This window comes from Maniola jurtina, chromosome 14, assembly GCF_905333055.1.
Source record: "Maniola jurtina chromosome 14, ilManJurt1.1, whole genome shotgun sequence".
Taxonomy (NCBI): Eukaryota; Metazoa; Arthropoda; class Insecta; order Lepidoptera; family Nymphalidae; genus Maniola; species Maniola jurtina.
The window spans coordinates 6,913,982-6,934,504 of NC_060042.1; the positions used below are offsets into that span (position 1 = coordinate 6,913,982).

Here is a 20,523-nt window from a genome sequence, read left to right on the forward strand (position 1 = left end):
ATTAAAACCCGACTACGATCACCTTAATAAACGCTGAAATATTAGAGTAAAATTGATTTTGTGTCACTTGGTATATTTTAATGTTGTTATACATTTATATTCATGAGTTCATATTTTCACTCAACATCCCACTCGATACAATAGCAAAAAAAATTTGGGAAACCTACTTTTTGTGATGTAACATCCGTTAGGTCATTGACCCCTCATTCATTGAAATAGGCCCAGTAGTTTAGGCACTACGGTGGTACACACAGAATCTGGATACAAACATACATACATAGACTGCTGAAATAGGCCCAGTAGTTTAGGCACTACGGTGGTACACACAGAATCTGGATACAAACATACATACATAGACTGCTGAAATCATAACCCTTCCTTTTGGTGTTGCAGTTGTCGGGTAAAAATTAGCAAGCATTTAGCCATTTATATATTGTGTTTAATAGTTTTATTCTTATGACCAGGTAAAAGAATTTTTGCAGCACTTTTGAACTGTCAAAGCGATTGCTCCATGTATGTTTACGACACGACTTCCAATTGTCGATATATTAAACCCAAATAGTCTCTATCATATCAAGGAATCAGTGGTATTTTGCGAACCATTTCTCTAACGTTTTATTTCGAGACACTTTTGATATAAGTGGAAGAAAATGTATAAAATGATTGGTAATAATTGGTATTACAATGGCATACATCTTTAAAACAAATTATCAAAGGTCAATAGAATAAAACCATTGCCTGTACCAGTATGATAAAAACTCAACAATTTATTTGAGGTTTAATATATCAATAATCATGAGTTGATAAATGTGCAATTCTTTTGACAAATTAAACATACTACAAAACATTGGAACCCTGGTTATGATTTATGACTTAAGTCATAACAAATATTTTTTGTTACATATAAAAGAAATATCTACTGATTTTTACTAAGCATAAGCTATATTCTACACTATCTACTGCCACCTGTAATGAGCATATGCTCTGTTGGCTTCACATTGTCTATGGAGGTCTTGTTTTCTCTTCACAACTTTGCCTGTGTTATTTGCTGCATCCAGGAGCTCCCAAGCAAATTGCTCTGGAAAATGTATGGTCCTCTCCTTGTCATTGGTAGCCTCCAAAAGCCACTTTATGGCCAAAAATAGAGATCTTTTTTCTGTTATAGGACCAGGAACCTAAAATTAATACATGTAACTATGTAGTACATAATATTTTATATTGAAATCTGGTTTTTATTCATTATCTAACATGTAACAGATATATTCCATTTTGATAAATTTTGAGAAAAAGTATAAAAAGTAGAAAATATTTTTTGTTTAGCTACACATGTAATGTACCTAGGTATGAAGTCGAGCGAGCATATTAAAACAAAATTAGAAATCCAAGAGTGAAGCTCGCCCGACTTCATACCTAGGTACATTACATGTGTAGCTAAACAAAAATTATTTTCTACTTTTTAGTGTTTTTGGTTTTTGAAGTCGGTTTTATTTTTCTTTTGAAAATTTTTTATTTCACAATTTTTAGTGGCCCCACTGTACTATAATATGCTATGCCCAGTTAAAACCCTACTGTTTACTAAGCTATTACAGTGATCGCGAGCAATTTGCTCTTATCCATTGTGGAGTTCTGTTCTCCATCTCCGAAGATATTCATCAGATCTTCACCAAATTTATATGGGACCACCTGCACAGTATACCCTTTCAAACAAAAAAAAAAATTTCCAAATCGGTCCAGGGGTCTTTGAGTAATCGGGGAACATACATAATAAAAAAAAAAAAAAAAAAAAAGATCCCGACGAATTGAGAACCTCCTCCTTTTTTGGAAGTTGGTTAAAAATATTTTTCATAAATTTCTAAAGTTGTGTTAGTACTACTATGTAATTTGTTTTTACCTGGTATGTAATGCCACCTCTTTTAATTGGAAGAAGCTGAAGTAATGGTCTACAATTTTCAATTGCTTTGTGTAATATATCCTTGGGATCAAGTATTACTTTTGCCTTTTCCTCAGCTGTAGATGCAAGATGATATCTCTCTATTTGTGTTCTTTTAACATTTTCAAAGGCTTTCTCAACTATTTCACGAGCTAGCTTTTTGTTCCCCATTTTCATTACATGATTGATAACTTTGCTAAAATGAAATATATTAAAAAATAATTACCTATTTGAAAAAAGACTAAAAATAATAAATCTACCAATAAAACTGCATTCAAATGACAAGTGTAATGTTATTACTTACACACTTATGCTTCTGAAAAAGCATATTATACACTTGAAGATTAAGTAAAAGATTTGGAGTTGAATTACTTTATACATGGAAGAATATTGTACATATCAAATCTTTAAAAAGAGCAACCGCCGAATTTCTTGCTGGTTCTTCTTGGTAGGCCAGGCATTTCAAACCAGTGGTAGATGCATTTGAGGATTCAAAAGTATGTGTAAAATAATTAAGACTGCAATCTCTGAACCCACTGATCTATTTGAAAGGTACATTATCCCAAATGGGCATAGGCTATTGTATAATAATATACATATCGCCTGTTTGCAACTATAACATGTTATTTCAAAAACTTGATTTTTGAGAAAAAAGATTTGCAATAGTTGTGAATTAATTTCTATTGATAAGAAGAATTTCTAAGAAGGATAGTGTGTTCTGTGTAGTTAACCATCCAGTATCATAGATTAAGAAACAATATGAATTGAATGACGTTTTATCATACAATGTTGGATAAATAGGTTTGAACATTGTTAGTTAAAAATTACACTTTTTCCGATATAACATGTTGTATTATGTAACAAAATAATTATAAGTTGAGTTTGCAGATGTTAACTGAGCCTGTTGTCATCTAAATATAAATAAATATTTGACATTTCATACTTAGTACTTTTTAAAAACTACCTATATTAATTATCAGGGCTTTTTACAACTTGATAAATTAACACTATTTTATTATTATAATGTCTTACTTCACAAGTGGATCATAGTACACTGAAGAAGTCTCGCTGACGCCAGGCGGCTTTACTGGAGCCGCGGCTAACTTACTCAGCTCATTACTCTCAATCAGTTTCGCTTGTTCTTCTTTCCTGAATATTGGGTTATGGAAGTAGTCGGGAAAACTTGTAGGTCCAGAATAGAGTCTACATTGTAGGAAAATTGGTCGACTGCAAAAAATACATATCCAGTTTAAAATCATTTACCTATTAAAAAAGAGAGTAAATTTTACATTTTAATAACAAGGTTAATAGGTTATGATTATGCGAAAAGTACTAACGAACTAAAATTCGCCGCTTGCCATACACTATAAGTAACGCCGCTTAATTTATATCGTAAGCTATTCATTATTAACCACTTCTATAAAAATAGTTAATTTTTTATTTAGGATTGTTTATTTTCTTTTCCAGTCATTGATCATTTTCAGTTTGTGTCCACAGACTCCACAGACCACGAATCCGGAGAACCGATTTGTGTCACCGACCAGAAACAATAAGGTTTGTGTCACAGACCACGAATCCGGGTTTGTGTGGTGATTGCAGAGACATGCTACCTAAACAAGATTGTGCACTGAGACACCAAAAACGAGCCTATTGAGATAGCGCTAAATTGGATTGTGTCCCTTTCTATTAGGGTGACAACACGATTTGATAATGTAAGACATTTGACGGATTATATGAGAATAGGAGAGGATGAATCATCATGATAACCCATCGCCGCTCACTACTGAGCACGGGTCTCTTCTCAGAATGATAAAGGTTTAGGCCATAGTCTGCCGCGCTGTAGTTATAAAAGTAGAGAAATTCAATTTTTTTTTGTTCTGCGAAAAAGTACCAGTCATGTTAAGTATGGGTACCTATAATATAGGTAGTTAAGTAAAATTATTTTGTATAATCTGGTGCATGTGTTTAGGTCCTAAACAGTTTTAGGAAGTTCGTAAGCAAGGCATACTTTTGGGAAAATTGATGGTACAGCGTTTCTTTTTTAAAAAAATTCAGTGCACACGAAGCCGTAGCAAAATCTTCCGCTTTAAAATGCATTCCGCAAACTGCCGAATATTTGGTGATATTTCCTGGAACGACAGCGATCCATTTTTGCCTTAAGTCTTCATTTTTGAGAAATCTATCGATAAACAGAAAAAAACACTTCCATTAAACAATCAAATTATGGTTACCTTACTACTTCTGTATAGTATAGTACAGAATGTTCGCCATATTGTTTTGCTTGACACCCAGTGTTGTCATCCTATTAATTTAAAAAAATATTTATAATACTTTTTAAACTAAATGATATTTTAATGACATTATAAAATAAAGATAACAGTATGAAAATTACTGCGAAAACAAAAGAAAGTAATCTTGTTGTTTGAAATTAAATAAACAATGAATAAGAACTTTGTGAGCTACATCATAATTCGTACCATAGAAAATATTTTTTTATGCTTGCAATCCATTAGACAGTGACACACTCCAATTTATAGACCTCTCGCTCGGCTCGTTTTTCCGCTTAGCATAATTGTATTAGAAATTGGACTTTATGCTAATGCAATAGAATTTATTTTTGCAGGGAATTAAAGCTGAAGTGCACAATCATGTTTAGGTAGCACGTCTCTGGGTGATTGTCAAAGAGTAACACAGATAACTACTAGAGAGCTAGAGAGTAACCAAAGAGAATATTATCATTTGAGTAACGTACTGTATGTACGTAGTGATTACATACTCTTTGATTGCGATCGTGGAATGCTTTTATTTCAGGTGTGCAAGATATTTGAATTTGAATTAAATTTATTTGAATGGAATAGATACAGTGCCATGAACTTAATATACCTATAGTGCGACTAGCTAAGAAATATACTGCTGCATTGCATAATTCATGACATTGAAACTACAGGCTTATAAGGGCTAGAACCCAGAGCCGTAAAATCAGTTAAAAAATAAACATTGTAGTTGTTGAGCTGTCAGTCATTCCTAACATGTTTTACTTTTATTCTACAATCTACATAGCGAATACAAAATATAAATATGTCGAATATTATTAAATTCGATTTAAAGGAGCTTAGAAAATTAGCCAATGATAAAAATTCATGTGTGGTGGAAAAGAAAGTCACCCAAAACCTAGCGTTACAACCTTGGTGTCTTGGTAATCTTAAAGATTCTATAAATAATTTACTTGATTATAAAATAGGAAAATTTGATAAAGAGTACGTATTTCTTCATTTAAATCTCAATTGGATACCTTTAAAAACAATTGAATAATTTGGGTTTGGTTATATGTTTCTATAAATTAGATAAGTTATGTTTTTCAGATTCAATGGAATTCTTTTGAGCTACAAAAATCTTCAAGTTTTACAAAATGTAGGTGCAATACGGAATGACAATGCAGATGTACACTTCCAAGTTCAGGCAGATTACTTCATATTTCAACCCCATGTGGGTGCAACATTAAAAGGAATTGTTAATAAAAAGAGCTTTACACACCTTGGTATCCTTGTCCACAGGTAAATGAAAAATATGTTTGTTAAAATCATATATTAATAAATTGTAATTTATAAATCTTAGGGCTTCCAAGATGGTCAAGATTTGTGCTGGAGCCAAGCATATTGACTGTTTACAATGCTTGCTTGATGCTTGAGTCAAGCATTTAAATGCTTGAGAGTGATTAATGTGATTTCATATGTTTGCTTGATGATGTTCAGACAATGTTAAAGAAATGAGGAAAGTGCCATTTGCTGACTCAAGCTAGTTAATAGGTGTATCAAGCTGCTTGAGCAAGTAAAACAAAACTATGTGCTTGACAGTCTCGGAAGCCCTTTAGTATTGTAATACACAATAATAGGCATGTTATTATTTAGTAGTTAGTGTTATAGTTGGCAGCTAGATGTCACAGTGTATCAATAAAATACGCACACACAATAAAGTGCTATTTATTTTTATTATTATTTCTTGTTCTATGGTATGAAACCCTTCCTGAGCAAGTCTGACTTGCACTTGACTGATTTTATTGTATATTTCATTTTAATTTTTTACTTCACCATAATAGTGTATTAGATTGTTTTTAGGATTTTAGGGTTGTTTATATGCCTCTTATATAGTATTTAAACCATGTTATTTTTGGTCAGGGTTGTTACTTTCGAATATCTTGATTATACTTATTATATTTTTGTCCATAGTTGCTAAAATAAAATAAGACAGAATTATATAAAGCATGCTTGGATTTTATGAAATACTATTTATCTTAAAACTTAAAATGTTCATAACTTTGAGATAATGCAGTATTAGATGTGTTAACTCATTAGATATAATTAAAACTATACTAGATTCACTGGCTCTTTTTCACAATTTTTTTGTAGTTTTATGTCTCAAGTAAAGGCTAGTTTCATTAGACATTTTTTTATTTGAAAAAACTGCTATTCACATTCAACATGGTTTTTAAAAGCATAATAAAACTAATCATTTTTACTTTTAGAGTATTTAATGTAGTAATCCCAAGACCCACCGAAGAGCCTGATGATTGGATAGGATCAACAGTTGAAGAAGGCCAAGAAGTAATGTTCCAAATTGTTGTACTAGATTTATATGGAGCCTTGCCATATATCAGAGGAAAATTGGACAAGCGGTAACAATTTTATAGTACTTAATATATATATTTTTACAAGTTTTTAGGGTTCCGTACATCAAAAAGAAAAAAGGCACCCATATAGTCATGTCTATCAAGAAACCTATAGGATACTTCCTGTTGATAGGTTTTAAAAACCTAAATCCACGATAGCAAAGCTGTGGGCATCATCCAGTATTATATAAGTACTTAAATAATATTGATCTTCGTTCCTAGGTGGTTGAATATTGAGGCTGATGGAGCTGACGAAACAATAGAAATGAAATCAACGAGATCAATCAACGTAACATATGTGAATTTTGACAAAACAAAACCAACCCAAAAGCACAACAATGAATTGACACCTTCTACATCGAAAACGAATATGAGTTCCACTAATATAGCAAAGAATTCTTGCAATGGTCAGCCTATTAATCTTGATTGTGAAAATTTTCCTGAGAAAATTAAGAAAAAAAGACGAAGTAAAGTACTAGAGTCTGAACCAAAACAAGCAGACATAATTCCTAAGGTCTCAAAAAAACACAAAAAAAATGGATGATCATTATAATATACTTTATAAAAAATTTAAATACCTAGGTACTTACCTATATTATATCTTTAATATTAAGAAAAACATATTACATTATTTTAAATATATTTTGTTTTTTTTTTTATAAATACTAAGTACAAGCTGCTGGATACTGACTTTATCATCGAATATATCGACTATAGTTGGCACAAGAAATACAACGAGCCGCATAGCGTGATTAATACCAGTGGGAGATACGAGGTCTTAAAGAAATTGCTTAAAACCATTAGGTGTCAACCCTGCCCTGTAGGCAGTCCCTTTATTACAATGAACTTGTGAACTCTAGGTACCTATACCCTCATGATGTTCACGGACCAAATGCCAAATTCCTCAGCAAAATTCTATTTTACTTATGGTCTAAGGCTAAAATCTAAAAAGCGTACTTGACTTTGCTCAGATTTAAGACACTGTAAAAACGAAACTATTCTCACAAATTAGTCGATACTAGAATTAATTTCTTAATTGGACCCTTTCAAGTAAAGATTTTTATATAAACCTGTGAGGATGATACTGCCATTGTCGCAAACAAAATACCATAAGCCTACGTTGTCGTATTAGTTTACAAATTGCGAAAAACCAAATTAAATTTGAATTTCGCGGGCAGGCCCGTCGTTTCCACCTTAACTACTATGGTTTGTCGCATGCGTGAAGCGCGTTCATTAGACTATGGTTTGTTGTCAATGATTTACATTTGTTGGTGTCCGTGTTGTCTGTCATTCAGGGCCGTAATATAAATTTAAAAAAAGCTAATGTCAAATGTCAATTATTGTCAAAAGACGCATCCATATTTTGCATATTTTGTGTCATTTCATGTTTTCGAAAAACGAGAATTCCTAAGACAATGCATTTTTAGAAGCGTTTAATCTTGTTATGAAAACGATAACACACTTTTATTATTGGGTACTAATGGAGAATTCAGACCTGGACACCTAATAAGAAGCACTGATATAAACTTACTGATTACTTTGCTTTTAATCGTTAAAAATGTCGAAGAATGGCGAAGTGTCGTCAAATCAAGGTAAATCAAATAAAATTAAACTTACTACTAAGTACTAACACCTCATTGACAGTGAGTTTTTATAATAATTTAAATAAATGTTTTAGGTCCGAGCAGACCGAGTATGCCAAAACCTGAACTGAATTTATTTTGCTCAGACAAACGAAAAGTGATGAACCTACCGTTTGGAGGTCCGTCAGCTGGTGATAGTGCTGCATTTATGCCTTTTTCACAAAATACATCGGCACCAAAACCTCGATTACCATCGCGCACCATCAGGGATGTATTGCCTGATAATACAAGGTATAATAACTGCACATTATTGTGTACAAAATCAAAAAGACCAGCATGTTCAGTAGATATTTATTTTGGGATTATATTAGAATCTCTCTCTTTTGCCCAGCAACTTTGATCATAAGGATTTAATTTTTTTAAATCCTCTAGGAAACCTTTTGGTAGTGTAGAAACTTTAGTGCTAAATTTTGTCAAAGAAGAGGTGTAACAAATGGATATATTTTTGAATTTACAATACTAAAGGTTTAATTTTGGTTTGCTATATTTTTACAAAAGTATTTAATGAACTTTTAATCATAATTTAGATTTTAATCAGGATATTTTCTAAATCATCAAACTTATTTCTGTTATAATGGATATGCTTTGATTTCCAGAGATAGATCTCGAATTTACCCTTCAATGCAGTCCTCTGGAAAATTACAGTTATCTGCTACTGAAATTTATGATTTCACTGCTGATGATTTACAAGATCTTGGTGAAATTGGACGAGGTGCTTTTGGAGCTGTCAATAAAATGGTTCATAGAAAGTATGTATTGTCAGATTCTTGTTAAAAATGTTGATGTGTGGTTAGAACGCTAACTTGAATGATTTAGTGTAAAATATGAGTGTTTTGACAACATCCTGAGACTCAACATGGTTATTTAAAACTTGCAAGTGTTTAGATCTTTGATTTTGATCAAGTCATTGCAATGGAAATTGTGCCCTGATCAAATGAATATTTTAGTTAGGTTTGCGAAAGATTAAACCTCTCGATTAGTCTCTACCCGTCATGATCAGTATCCCTGTGAAGCTTAATCTGTGAGGCCTTTTTAATTACTTGTTAAAAATAGTTAAAATACCTGCTTTTGGATTTATGTTGACAGTATATTCTAGAATGCCTGAAATAAATGACTATTAAGAAAAACAACCTGTTTTGCTTAGTGATTGGATGTTTCCTTATACATATAATATTAATTACAACATTTTGTTGAAGGTCAAACAGAGTAATGGCTGTGAAACGTATTCGGTCCACTGTGGATGAAAAAGAACAAAAACAGCTATTGATGGACCTTGAGGTAGTCATGAAGAGCAATGAATGCCCCTACATTGTACAGTTTTATGGAGCCCTGTTCAAAGAAGTATGTTTAATATTTATTTCATATTTTATAATATGAATTATCACTTCTATTATTATTAGTTCTAAAATATACTATTGCATTTGGCAATAATAGGGATGATGACTACTAGTCAAATCAGCGACTTTTGATCAAACATCAAAACGCTCACTTATTAAGGAGCTTGTATAAAATACACAGGTGTAAAACTTAAAACTAACAATGGACGCGGATTTTACGAATTTTGGAAGTCCCTCTATTTAATGACTCCCAATTTATTTTAAACATAGGTATCATTCCCATTATACACCATTAACGAAAAATGTGAAAATATTGAAGTTTTTAGTAAAACAATGATCTTTTCTGCAGGGTGATTGTTGGATTTGTATGGAATTAATGGATACCTCACTAGACAAATTTTATAAGTTTATATGTGAACGGATGCAGCGACGAATACCTGAAATAATAATAGCAAAAATAACACTAGCTACTGTCAAAGCTTTAAATTATTTAAAAGAAAAATTAAAAATTATTCATAGGCAAGTACCATTACTATGTAAACACCAAATTATGATTAAAGTGCCTTTTTTAAAATTAACTCAAACCTATATTTTTATAAACAGGGATGTTAAGCCATCTAACATATTGTTAGATAGAAGAGGGAATATCAAACTGTGTGACTTTGGCATTTCTGGTAAGCTTGTCGATTCAATAGCTCGCACTCGAGATGCAGGATGTCGTCCTTATATGGCTGTAAGTAGTTATAATTTCTTCTCCTTTCTTCTTTAGGATTGTGCAGGTCCTTGATTTTCTGTATCACTTTGACCAACGTCAATCATACACTATCATACCCTATTGATAAATAAGTAGGCAGAATGACACACACAATTCTAGGTCAACGGGAAGTACCATATAGGTTTTCTTGACAGACACGACGGACAGACAGACGGACAGACAACAAAGTGATCCTATAAGGGTTCCGTTTTTCCTTTTTAGGTACGGAACCCAAGGTAGGTAAAAACCATTGTGACTACCACCAATTCTAAATTTGTATGTCTGTGTGTCCATACTATGGCCGACAGGTTATATTTTACACTAGCACATTCTTTCTTCCTGGGTTTCTTTTCCACCCTCAGATGTAGCCATGTGTTGTATATGAGATACATTTACAGATCTTTATGACACAATAACATATCAGTACATGTATACAATAATGTATAGCGTGTAATTCAGTAAATAAAGGTTATTATTATTATTATCACACAACACTGGATCGTCATCATCATCATCACCGGCCTACTACTGATTACGGGTCACCAGAATTAGTCAGAAGAAGGGTTTAGACCATAGTCTGCCTTGCTTGCCCATTGTAGATTGGCAGACATCTTCGAGAACATAATGTACAACTCTCAGGCATGCAAGTTTGCTCACGATGTTTTCCTTTACCGTTTAAGTGATTAATTAATTGCTTTAAACGCACATAACTGAAAAGTTAGTGGTGCATGCCCAGGATCAAACTCCTAATCTCCCAAATAGAAGGCTGTGTTAACCACTAGGCTATCACCACTCCAAACATTGAATAGTTATCATAATATTATTGTTGAATATTAAAATAAAGCTTCTGAGCTTTAAAGCTGAAATAGGAGGTCAATTTTAACATTCTAATAACAGTTTTTACACTACAGGCAATTTTTTACAGTAAAGGAGCTTTATTTCAGTCAACTCATGTTATGCACTGTCAATCTTCCACTTTTATTAAAGATACCCACATGTTTAGGTCTAGTTACTGATTTCTTTTCTTAGGTACAGATAATGTTATAGCATTTTAGTCATTAACAGTAATTATTTGTTATTTTAGCCTGAAAGGATTGACCCAGGGCGAGCAAGAGGGTATGATGTGAGGTCAGATGTATGGTCACTAGGTATTACTTTGATGGAAGTTGCTACAGGCTCCTTTCCTTACCCACGATGGGGGTCTGTGTTTGAACAGCTCCAGCAAGTTGTACAGGGAGACCCTCCTCGCCTTACCAACAAAAACAACATATTTTCAAACAACTTTGTAAATTTTGTTAATACTTGGTAAGTAAATAGACAAACTTTTCACAGTTCATTCATATTGGTATTCCCAACATTTGTACCAATTTTTATCTCTATGCGAATTATTGTATCCTTGAATGTTTATTTTGACCAGACTGTAATATATATTATATATGCCATAGTCTGAAATGAGCTTAACCAATGTTTTAAAAGTATTAACTTTTTCGCGAAAAATTTTAGCCAGAGTTGATTCTTAACCATCAGTTCTTCTAGTGGCTAGCTTTTGACATTACATTTGACAAAGAGCAAATAATAATTATGGCAAGTGCATTTTCAAAATTATACCATAATCTTTAATTTGAGAGCTCTAAATCTAGTGTTATTCTTTTCCACAGAGAACATTGGTACTGATTCTGAGCATAACAAAATTTTAGAGTATTCACATCCTCTTCTTATTAATGTAATATGAAAAGGACAGACACAGTTTGAAAGTTTTTTTAATTCAGAGCTGACAAACCTCATGACTTTAGCTGCCAGTCGTGAGCCTATTGTTTTTTGTAGCGTGCACTAAAATTTAGAGTCTTTAAATGAAAATTCATGTTCTGTGTGTTTGTTCTTTTTTAGCATATATTTAGTTAGCTTAGAGAAAGACAACAGAATCGGCGCCATTGTGAAGTGGATAGCAAACGATAAAGTCATAAGTTTCATTAGGTACAGATTGCTTGATTGATTGATTATACAGCAGAATAAGCACCATTATTATAAAGATTTCATGATCACCTGTTTAATTTTTTTGATAGTTTTCACTTTTGTTTCTCTGGTGGTTTTAAAACATACATTTGAATAAAAGTTTTGTTCTAGCCTAATCAAGGAGGAAACTCAGCGTCCGAAATATAATCGATTATTGGAACATCCATTTATAAAAGGGATTGATCAAAACCGAGTTGACGTAGCTGCCTACGTCTGTGAAGTCCTCGATGCCATGGAACGCAATGGTGTCAGCCCATTCACCACAGATCAACCAGCACAGGCCTGGATAGATTAATTCATATATTCCAAAACTACTTTAAATAGTTACTTTACAAGTTTAACTTGTTCACACGTGGTATTAGTGATTACACTTTCAATCATTGTATTTATTATTAGTTTCTTTAATTTAAAAAAGAAATATTCAAATTAGCTTGCCTAACAAATGATATCCCAACCATAATGATAGAAGCAAAGTTCAAATTCTTTTATATTTGAATAGTAGTTCATAAATAAATATTAAGAATTAGGAGAAGTAGGAAATTCTTCTATAAAATATACATAATTATTATATGCTAGGTATGTATGCATTGCACTTATATAAAATACTTCATGTTGCTAGTACAGATTGTATGGTCTAATTTTAAATTGTTCCCTTTATCATTATATTATGTATTATTATGATTAGTAATTATAATGTAGAAAATTATTCCAGATACAATTTTACCTTATGTGTTAAATAATAGGATGTATTTAGATAATTAATTCCTAAATTGAGACAGACTCATAACTTAAAATTTAAAAAACCCCCGACACAAAAACCTCTATAAGAAAACTAGAAAAGAGCTGATAACTTTCAAACGGCTGAACCGATTTTCTTCGATTAGAGCTAAGAACATTCTCGATCAAGCCACCTTTCAAACAAAAAAAAACTAAATTAAAATTGGTCCATTCGTTAAAGAGCTACGATGCCACAGACAGATACGATACACATGTTAAACTTATAACACCCCTCTTTTTGGGTCGGGGGTTAAAAATAATTGGACACTAGAATGATAGGTGAACTGTCAAGACCTATTTTAGTTTAGCAATAAAATATATTCATAAAAATTTGACTTTGAAGTCAAACTGAAGCGCGCCGAATCGAGCCGAAACGCGGTGATTGTTTGTATACTTTTTTACTTTTCACGCAAAAACTACTGGACAAAGGCTGAAATTTAAAATGAAGATAGATTATACCCTGGATTAACACATAGGCTGCTTTCTATCCCGGAAAATTAAAGAATTCCTACGGGATTTCTAAAAAACCTGTATCCAAGCGAACAAAGGGCATTAGCTAGTTCATTATAGGAGGCGAATTATTACAATTCGATTCGACTCGGTTCGATACGCGTGTTTGTTGTTCATCGATTTCCTCGTAATGTGAAGCTACTACATTATATTTTAATACAAATTGAGGTGTCATTTGTTTCATCTTAGCACTCTGAATGTATGCATATTAATATTATACTTAAATGCGAAAGTATATTAGGTATCTTTTCACAGTGCAACCAGTATGAAACCAAACTGTCAAAATATGCTGTGTAGAAACCAAAGGGGGATGGGTTTAGTTTAATAAGAACTGTAATCCCCCTTTCAGGTTAGCCCGCTTCTATCTTAGACTGCATCATCACTTACCACTGTGAGATTGCAGTCAAGCTATGCTTTTTAATACATAGTGCTAGAAATGAACAGAAAATGTATTTTAAATTAAAGCTTCAAAATTTTTGTGATACTCTACCACTATGCACTTAAGAGTTAAATTAAAAGTTTGTCTGATTCCGAGCAAAACTTAATTTTAGAGTATTCGCATCCTCTTACTAATGTAATTTGAAAGGGACAGACACAATTTGACAGTGTTAAATTTAATACCAAACTGTCAAACCTCATGACTTTAGCTGCCAGTCACGAGCCACTGTTTAAAGTAGCATGCACTAAAAAGAGTCTTTAAATGTAAAGTTCACATTCTGTCCTTTTTTAGCAATTTTAAAAGGAAAAGGATGCAGCTTACTCTAAATTTCGTTTTCAAGAGAAAGACTACAGAATCGGCACCATTCTTTACTAAGAATGACATCACATTCAGTAAATAATACTCATTTGATCATTTGTAATTGTAAATTAATTCTTCATCTGTGAAATGCTTATAGCTAATAAAGTAATAACCAAGATTGTATGTATAGATATAATTTTGTAATAAATTGTATATACAGACAGATAATAACTATACATAAGTAATGAAATATATAGCATTCACTTTTGTAAGGCAGACAACATTTAAGATTGTTCACTAAATAGACATCTTCTTGTGATCGAGGACATTGCAATTATCAACTAATTTGGCTCACTATGATACTGTTTAATAATAATTAAGAAATAGAATGCGGTAAAAATATTTTAGTTTTATTTACTTACTAAACTTCTCTATTTTTCCTACTCTCATAAATATCTACTAATGTCTAATATGTTATTTATTCCAAAACTTGTCCCATTTTTATTGGATTTTTAACATGACCAAACTTAACAAATAATTTATATTTTGTACCATCCCTCAGCTGAGGAGAAAGAAATAACAAATCTGTCTTTTTAGGTTTCATTTCTAACAATGGTATCCAATCATTCACACTGACTATTCGATCTATTCTCTTTCCTGAATATCCTACTGCGGATATCTTAATTTTTTCATTGTCCTCACTAATATACAGATGACCAATTATATTTCTAAATGGAAGTGTACCTAAAGCAAGTACCACTGCCCCTGTTACACCTGAAATTTTATAAATAAGTAGTGTATTTGTTAGAACTGCATTGAAGTATTTTCGATCATGCAAAATACTATCTACTTACCTATATAAGAAGAAATTAAAAAAGTATTGTCAGATACAATATTTAATAGTTCCAGTATCCCAGAACTAGGGACTACAATTCCCGTACCATATAGGTGGTATATCTTCAGTCTGTTTACTAGAGCAATGTATTTCACTAAAGGAAACGAAAATACATGTTCGAAATAGCATTGCTCAGTAGGACGGTTGTTCTGTATTTTAACTGTTGATGTTAAGTTCCTTAAAACTCCATGCAATTTCGAAGAAAGCATAGCCAAGTCTTTGATTCTCCTAACCTTACGCTATAATAGTTTATGTAACTTTAATTTATTTAAATAATGCTTATTAGATTTTAGGTTATGTTGTATTGTATGTGTATTACACTCTTTTTTTTTTCTTCTCTCGTCTGGCTTTACAAAGATTAGCCAATGTCAAGTATACAAGTGTGGACCCCGTCTGTTAGAGCGCTTTCCAGTCAGTTTTAACAAAAAAAAAAACACTCCAAAAAGGCAGAGGACGACCGCCAGCTAACACCAACACAGACGAAGTCCCTTACACTCTGGTATGGGTTATATATATTAGGCTGTCAAGTAAGGGAAGAACTCAGAGCCGTAAAATCAGATAAAAAAAAAGAAGTACCAAAATATGCAGGTATTCTATAGTGCGTTTCATCGAATAGTAGGTACCTACTACCTACCTATGGTGTTATGTTGGCTCCCCTGTCTGTTGGGTGGTCATTGGCACCATATTGTCATGAGAAGACGCAGATTTTGTTTATTTTCATTTGATTTTCCTGAATGAATGAAATGAAAATGAACAAAATCTGCGTCTTCTCATGCTAATATGGTGCCAATGACCACCCAACAGACAGGGGAGCCAACATAACGCCATGGTACTATTCGATGAAACGCACTATACTTACTCAACCGGCTTTACGGCTCTGGAATTTAGTCTATTTGAATCTTCAGTGTACTTTAGTGGCTATCTGCCATAGACTACAAACTATGGACTCGAATACGACGTAACACGTAACATTAATTATATTACTAACAGTCGTCAGTCACCGTCGTTGTTCGGGAGTTTTTGTTACAAGCGTGTGGATGGCTCACGCATGTTGCATCGAATGGCAAGCGCTCCTAAGCGTTGGTAACCATTTAGCATACGCAAAACCACACGCTCGCCAGTGTTTGTTGTTTGTTTTTTGTCACAAGCATGTGACGCCGCCGTAACTTCATAAAAACACCTTTTGTCTATGCTCTTTGTTATCAAACTGTCAATCACCGACCAGCTAGAACCCAGAGCCGTAAAACCAGATAATTAAAAAAAAACGATCGACCAGAAAAGAATTGACTTGACATTGACAACTGTGTTGTCACTGTCACACTCACGTGTTTTTTGTAATGATCAGCGAGGCGAAAAATAGAGCGATTTGCAAAAGTTTAATTTTGAGTTCAGCGGTATTATTTAGTTACCTTGTTTTCATGATGTGATTTCTTGGTTAATTCATGTGCTACATAATTGACCAATTATTTCAATTTATTTATGAACTTTAATTATATTAACCTACAGTATCAAAACATAGTGGCACTATAATAACAACATTAGTGCAAAATATACAAATTGATTATATTTTAGTATACCTAGCTCATTATGGCTAGTTCACTAAAAGAAGTGTAAGTTTCATTTAAAATTACTTTATTAAGTAAAAAAAACAACACTATGTGCATAGGCCTACAAACTTAATCAAACTTCAGTATTAAAGAGTGCTAGGGGTACACAAAAGTACAAGCTGTTGATTGTTAAAATTTATGACCCTGCCTGTGAAATATTTTGAATATAATAGTGTAATTAAGTTTGTAGCCTTCAGTCTCTGCTTGAAATAAAAATTGATACTTAAAAAAACTTCTTTTATCAATCTTTACTTGAAGCATTTTTTGGTAAATGTAAGTAAATTTTTTGAAAAAATAAAAAAAAAGTATTACTAGGTGTGTGTACCCACTTATTTACTCAATGTAAGCCTGACTAGTTTGAAACCCATCCGGGGTCCTTTTTCATTGAGTGTCTAAACTCATCAGGTTTGGGAACCACAACTACTTGTGTAGTTACTGGTGTAGGAATTGTCCTACACCAGTTACTAGCTAAAACCATGCAGCAGTAGTTAGTGCTATCATGCTCGGGACTGTTTAATTAATAATAAAAAATATTTATTAAGTTTAACACCTTATTTCCTTTACTTATAATTTGTTCTATTTTCAATTTCGCTTAATAATATTATGTGTTAAAAGTACCTACTTAATAACAGTCTATATAATGTCTAATATTTTATTTTACAGGTATGAGAAAACAGCTGCATATGAAGCATTCTATACTGGTGGTGATGTACAATGGACTACGGATGGTGGAAATTTTCTTTGCCAGTGTGATGATGTCATTAAAATCATTGATGTTAATACCGTCTGTAACACTCTCACTATCGGAGACACAACAGAGGATAAAGATGGAACTGATCAGATATATACTTTCAAAATGTCACATGACAATAAAACTGTAATAACTGCACACAAGAGTGGGTTAATCAAACTATGGGATAAAGAAACTGGTAAACAGCAAAAAGTTTGGAGATCAGGCCACAAGGGAGCTGTTGCTAAATTAGCTTTTGACTCCAGTGACGCCAATGTCGCATCAGGAGGGACAGATGGAAATATAAGATTGTGGGATATTACACATAATACTTGCACTAGTAGTCTTAAAGGAGCAGTAGGTGTGTTTACAGTTTTAAAATATCACCCTGATTCCACAAAACGGCTCATATTTGGAGCTGCAGATGATACAAAAATAAGGTCATGGGATTCTAATACTGGTAAAGACAACTTGATATACAATGGACATTTTAGTAAAGTTACTTCACTGCAATTTACACCTGATGGAGAATATATGATAAGTTCTGGAAGGGACAGAGTTCTCATACTATGGAAGTTAGGTGAAAGTAAATCTTTAAGAGTAGTGCCAGTATATGAGAGCATTGAAACAACTATTCTTATGCCACCTTCTTTTAAAATACCAAATTTTAAGAAGAAACTTGAAACTGAAGGAATTTATGTTGCATGTGCTGGTGAAAAGGGTGTTGTTAAAATATGGAATGTACAAATGAGCAGACTTATGTATGAACAGTCTAACAGCCTAGTATCTCCTGCGTCTGAAGAAGGTGGATTGGCAGTGACACACTTGTTGTACAATGAAGCGAGAAATATGTTTTCTATTGCCACAGCTGACCATAATATTATAATTCATGATTTAGAAACATTTACATGTGTGAAACAAATGATTGGTTTCACAGATGAAATTTTAGATATTATATTTGTTGGAAAGGATGAAACACACATTGTTGTCGCAACCAACAGTAGAGACTTAAAGTTTTATGAACTAAATAGTATGAATTGTAAGTTAATCAAAGGTCATACTGATATTGTCTTAGCTTTGGCAAATTTTCCCACTAAACCAAATGTTTTTGTTTCATCTGGCAAAGATAACTCTGTAAGAGTTTGGTTTCAAGATGAAGAAAATGAAATTAAATGCTTTGGTATAGGTTCTAGACATACTGGTTCTGTAGGCTCCGTTTTCACCTCACAGACTTCTGATAGCTTTTTTGCTTCAGTTAGTCAAGACAACTGTCTAAAAGTGTGGACTGTACCCAAGGAATTAGACATTGCTGATCAAAAAATTAAATCAAGCCACACTGAATTGGCTCATAATATGGATATAAACTGTGTTGCTGTATCACCAAATGACAAAATAATAGCAACTGGCTCTCAGGATAAAACTGCAAAATTGTGGACTGAAGATCTATCCTTATTGGGAATATTAAAAGGTCATAGAAGAGGGATATGGTGTGTCAGATTTTCATATGTGGACCAAGTTGTTTTAACTTCTTCGGCTGATTGCACAATAAAATTGTGGTCAATTGCAGATCTTAGTTGCTTAAAAACATTTGAAGGTCATGAAAGTTCTGTTTTGAAAATTGAATTCTTAAGTAAGGGACAGCAAATAGTATCAAGTGGAGCTGACGGTCTTTTAAAACTTTGGGATATTAAAACTTCAGAATGTAGAATGTCTCTAGATAATCATGATGGCAAAGTTTGGTCATTAGCTGTCAATAAAAACGAGTCGCTCATCATAACTGGAGGATCAGATTCTAAGCTAGTTACTTTAAAGGATGTGTCAATGGAAAGACGCGCAACGTTGGCAAAGGAGAGAGAGAATCTTATTCTACAAGAGCAAGAGCTTATGAATTTGTTACATGACAAAAAGTTAGTTAAAGCTCTTAAATTAGCATTACGAATGGAAAGACCTTTGCATGTGCTGAAGATTGTTAATGAAGTTTTGAAATTCGGTCAAAATAAATTATCAGAAACATTAAAAGAAATAAATAATACACAGAAAGAAACACTGCTAAGATTTGCCACAGAATGGAATACAAATAACAAGAACTGCCATGCTGCTCAGCTTGTATTTTATATTTTAGCTCCTGAAATTATTTCAGGCAGCCTCCAAGTGTCATCTTTAGCGAGCCTCGTAGAAAGTTCATTGCCTTACACTGAAAGACATTTTGAAAGGTTGACAAACTTATTGCAAGACCTTAACTTTATTTCTTACACTGTTAATTGTATGCAACCTCATGCTGTTAAAAATGTTGAATAACATTAGGGTATACCCCAATTCAAAGGTATTTTTATTTAATTTGTTCTCCAGAATTTAATATTAATTGTAGAAGATGTCATCATCATCATGATGAACCCATCGCCGGCCCACAACTGAGCACGGGCTTTAACTCAGAATGAGAATGGGTTTAGGCCATCGTCTGTCATGCTGGCTAAATGTGGATTAGCACTCAGAGAGACCTTTGAAAACATTATGGACAAATCGACATGCAGGTTTTCTCACGATGGAACTAACATTTACGAGTAATTGATGCTTAAAACGCACATAACATTTTGACATTACTGAGACTTATGACACTTAAACCGAGACAACGTTATACCACTGGCATAAATCTGTCTCGTTTTAGTTTAAGTCAAAATGCGGTCTATAGATTTCAACCTTATAGGTGCGTGCCCAGGATGGTACCCCCGACCTCCTGTAGCATCCTGTAGGAGGTTTTAACCACTAGGCTATCACTGCTCTGCTTGGAAGTTTATGGTTGAGCACAATTGGTTACTCTAATCTTCGAAACGAGTAAAGTCAATAGACTATAATTCCATACTTATCTCCCGCGCACGTTTGCACTGACGCACGTACATACATGTGTGTCATCAAAACTTAAAC

At 33.1% G+C, this 20,523-nt stretch overlaps 5 protein-coding genes across 5 annotated transcripts; 3 read left to right on the plus strand and 2 right to left on the minus strand.

The window, feature by feature from the left end:
• Positions 1–741: 741 nt before the first annotated feature.
• Positions 742–3,419, minus strand: LOC123871733 (28S ribosomal protein S7, mitochondrial). Its single transcript, XM_045915668.1, has 4 exons — positions 3,268–3,419; positions 2,963–3,157; positions 1,892–2,126; positions 742–1,175 (listed from the first exon to the last, which is right to left on the minus strand). Exons 1-4 carry the CDS (start codon positions 3,333–3,335, stop codon positions 957–959), a joined length of 717 nt encoding a protein of 238 aa, XP_045771624.1. The 5' UTR covers positions 3,336–3,419; the 3' UTR covers positions 742–956.
• A 1,514-nt stretch (positions 3,420–4,933) lies between these two features.
• LOC123872194 (DNA-directed RNA polymerase I subunit RPA43) lies at positions 4,934–7,188 on the plus strand. The gene is made up of 4 exons (XM_045916369.1): positions 4,934–5,187; positions 5,293–5,484; positions 6,453–6,602; positions 6,819–7,188. The coding sequence occupies exons 1-4, from the start codon at positions 5,009–5,011 to the stop codon at positions 7,138–7,140; spliced, it is 843 nt and encodes a 280-aa protein (XP_045772325.1). The 5' UTR covers positions 4,934–5,008; the 3' UTR covers positions 7,141–7,188.
• Positions 7,189–7,916: 728 nt separating this feature from the next.
• LOC123871668 (dual specificity mitogen-activated protein kinase kinase 4-like) lies at positions 7,917–13,252 on the plus strand. The gene is made up of 8 exons (XM_045915575.1): positions 7,917–8,188; positions 8,275–8,470; positions 8,836–8,988; positions 9,436–9,580; positions 9,926–10,095; positions 10,180–10,309; positions 11,415–11,635; positions 12,455–13,252. Exons 1-8 carry the CDS (start codon positions 8,155–8,157, stop codon positions 12,636–12,638), a joined length of 1,233 nt encoding a protein of 410 aa, XP_045771531.1. The 5' UTR covers positions 7,917–8,154; the 3' UTR covers positions 12,639–13,252.
• A 1,294-nt stretch (positions 13,253–14,546) lies between these two features.
• On the minus strand, positions 14,547–15,603 carry LOC123871669. Its single transcript, XM_045915576.1, has 2 exons — positions 15,224–15,603; positions 14,547–15,143 (listed from the first exon to the last, which is right to left on the minus strand). The coding sequence occupies exons 1-2, from the start codon at positions 15,471–15,473 to the stop codon at positions 14,848–14,850; spliced, it is 546 nt and encodes a 181-aa protein (XP_045771532.1). The 5' UTR covers positions 15,474–15,603; the 3' UTR covers positions 14,547–14,847.
• Positions 15,604–16,582: 979 nt separating this feature from the next.
• Positions 16,583–19,917, plus strand: LOC123871687 (transducin beta-like protein 3). The gene is made up of 2 exons (XM_045915596.1): positions 16,583–16,874; positions 17,535–19,917. Exons 1-2 carry the CDS (start codon positions 16,852–16,854, stop codon positions 19,897–19,899), a joined length of 2,388 nt encoding a protein of 795 aa, XP_045771552.1. The 5' UTR covers positions 16,583–16,851; the 3' UTR covers positions 19,900–19,917.
• The last annotated feature ends 606 nt before the right edge of the window (positions 19,918–20,523 follow it).

Coding starts and splice junctions, on each gene's coding strand:
- LOC123872194 (XM_045916369.1), top strand. CDS start 5,009: ATGTCGAATATTATTAAATTCGATTTAAAGGAGCTTAGAAAATTAGCC. Junction 5,188..5,292: donor ATAGGAAAATTTGATAAAGA/GTACGTATTTCT, acceptor TATGTTTTTCAG/ATTCAATGGAATTCTTTTGA. Junction 5,485..6,452: donor CTTGGTATCCTTGTCCACAG/GTAAATGAAAAA, acceptor TTTTACTTTTAG/AGTATTTAATGTAGTAATCC.
- LOC123871668 (XM_045915575.1), top strand. CDS start 8,155: ATGTCGAAGAATGGCGAAGTGTCGTCAAATCAAG. Junction 8,989..9,435: donor AATAAAATGGTTCATAGAAA/GTATGTATTGTC, acceptor ATTTTGTTGAAG/GTCAAACAGAGTAATGGCTG. Junction 10,310..11,414: donor GATGTCGTCCTTATATGGCT/GTAAGTAGTTAT, acceptor TTGTTATTTTAG/CCTGAAAGGATTGACCCAGG.
- LOC123871687 (XM_045915596.1), top strand. CDS start 16,852: ATGGCTAGTTCACTAAAAGAAGT. Junction 16,875..17,534: donor GCTAGTTCACTAAAAGAAGT/GTAAGTTTCATT, acceptor TTTATTTTACAG/GTATGAGAAAACAGCTGCAT.
- LOC123871669 (XM_045915576.1), bottom strand. CDS start 15,473: ATGCTTTCTTCGAAATTGCATGGAGTTTTAAGGAACTTAACATCAACA. Junction 15,144..15,223: donor TTTAATTTCTTCTTATATAG/GTAAGTAGATAG, acceptor ATAAAATTTCAG/GTGTAACAGGGGCAGTGGTA.
- LOC123871733 (XM_045915668.1), bottom strand. CDS start 3,335: ATGAATAGCTTACGATATAAATTAAGCGGCGTTACTTATAGTGTATGG. Junction 3,158..3,267: donor CAAGCGGCGAATTTTAGTTC/GTTAGTACTTTT, acceptor TATTTTTTGCAG/TCGACCAATTTTCCTACAAT. Junction 1,176..1,891: donor GAGGTGGCATTACATACCAG/GTAAAAACAAAT, acceptor TATTAATTTTAG/GTTCCTGGTCCTATAACAGA.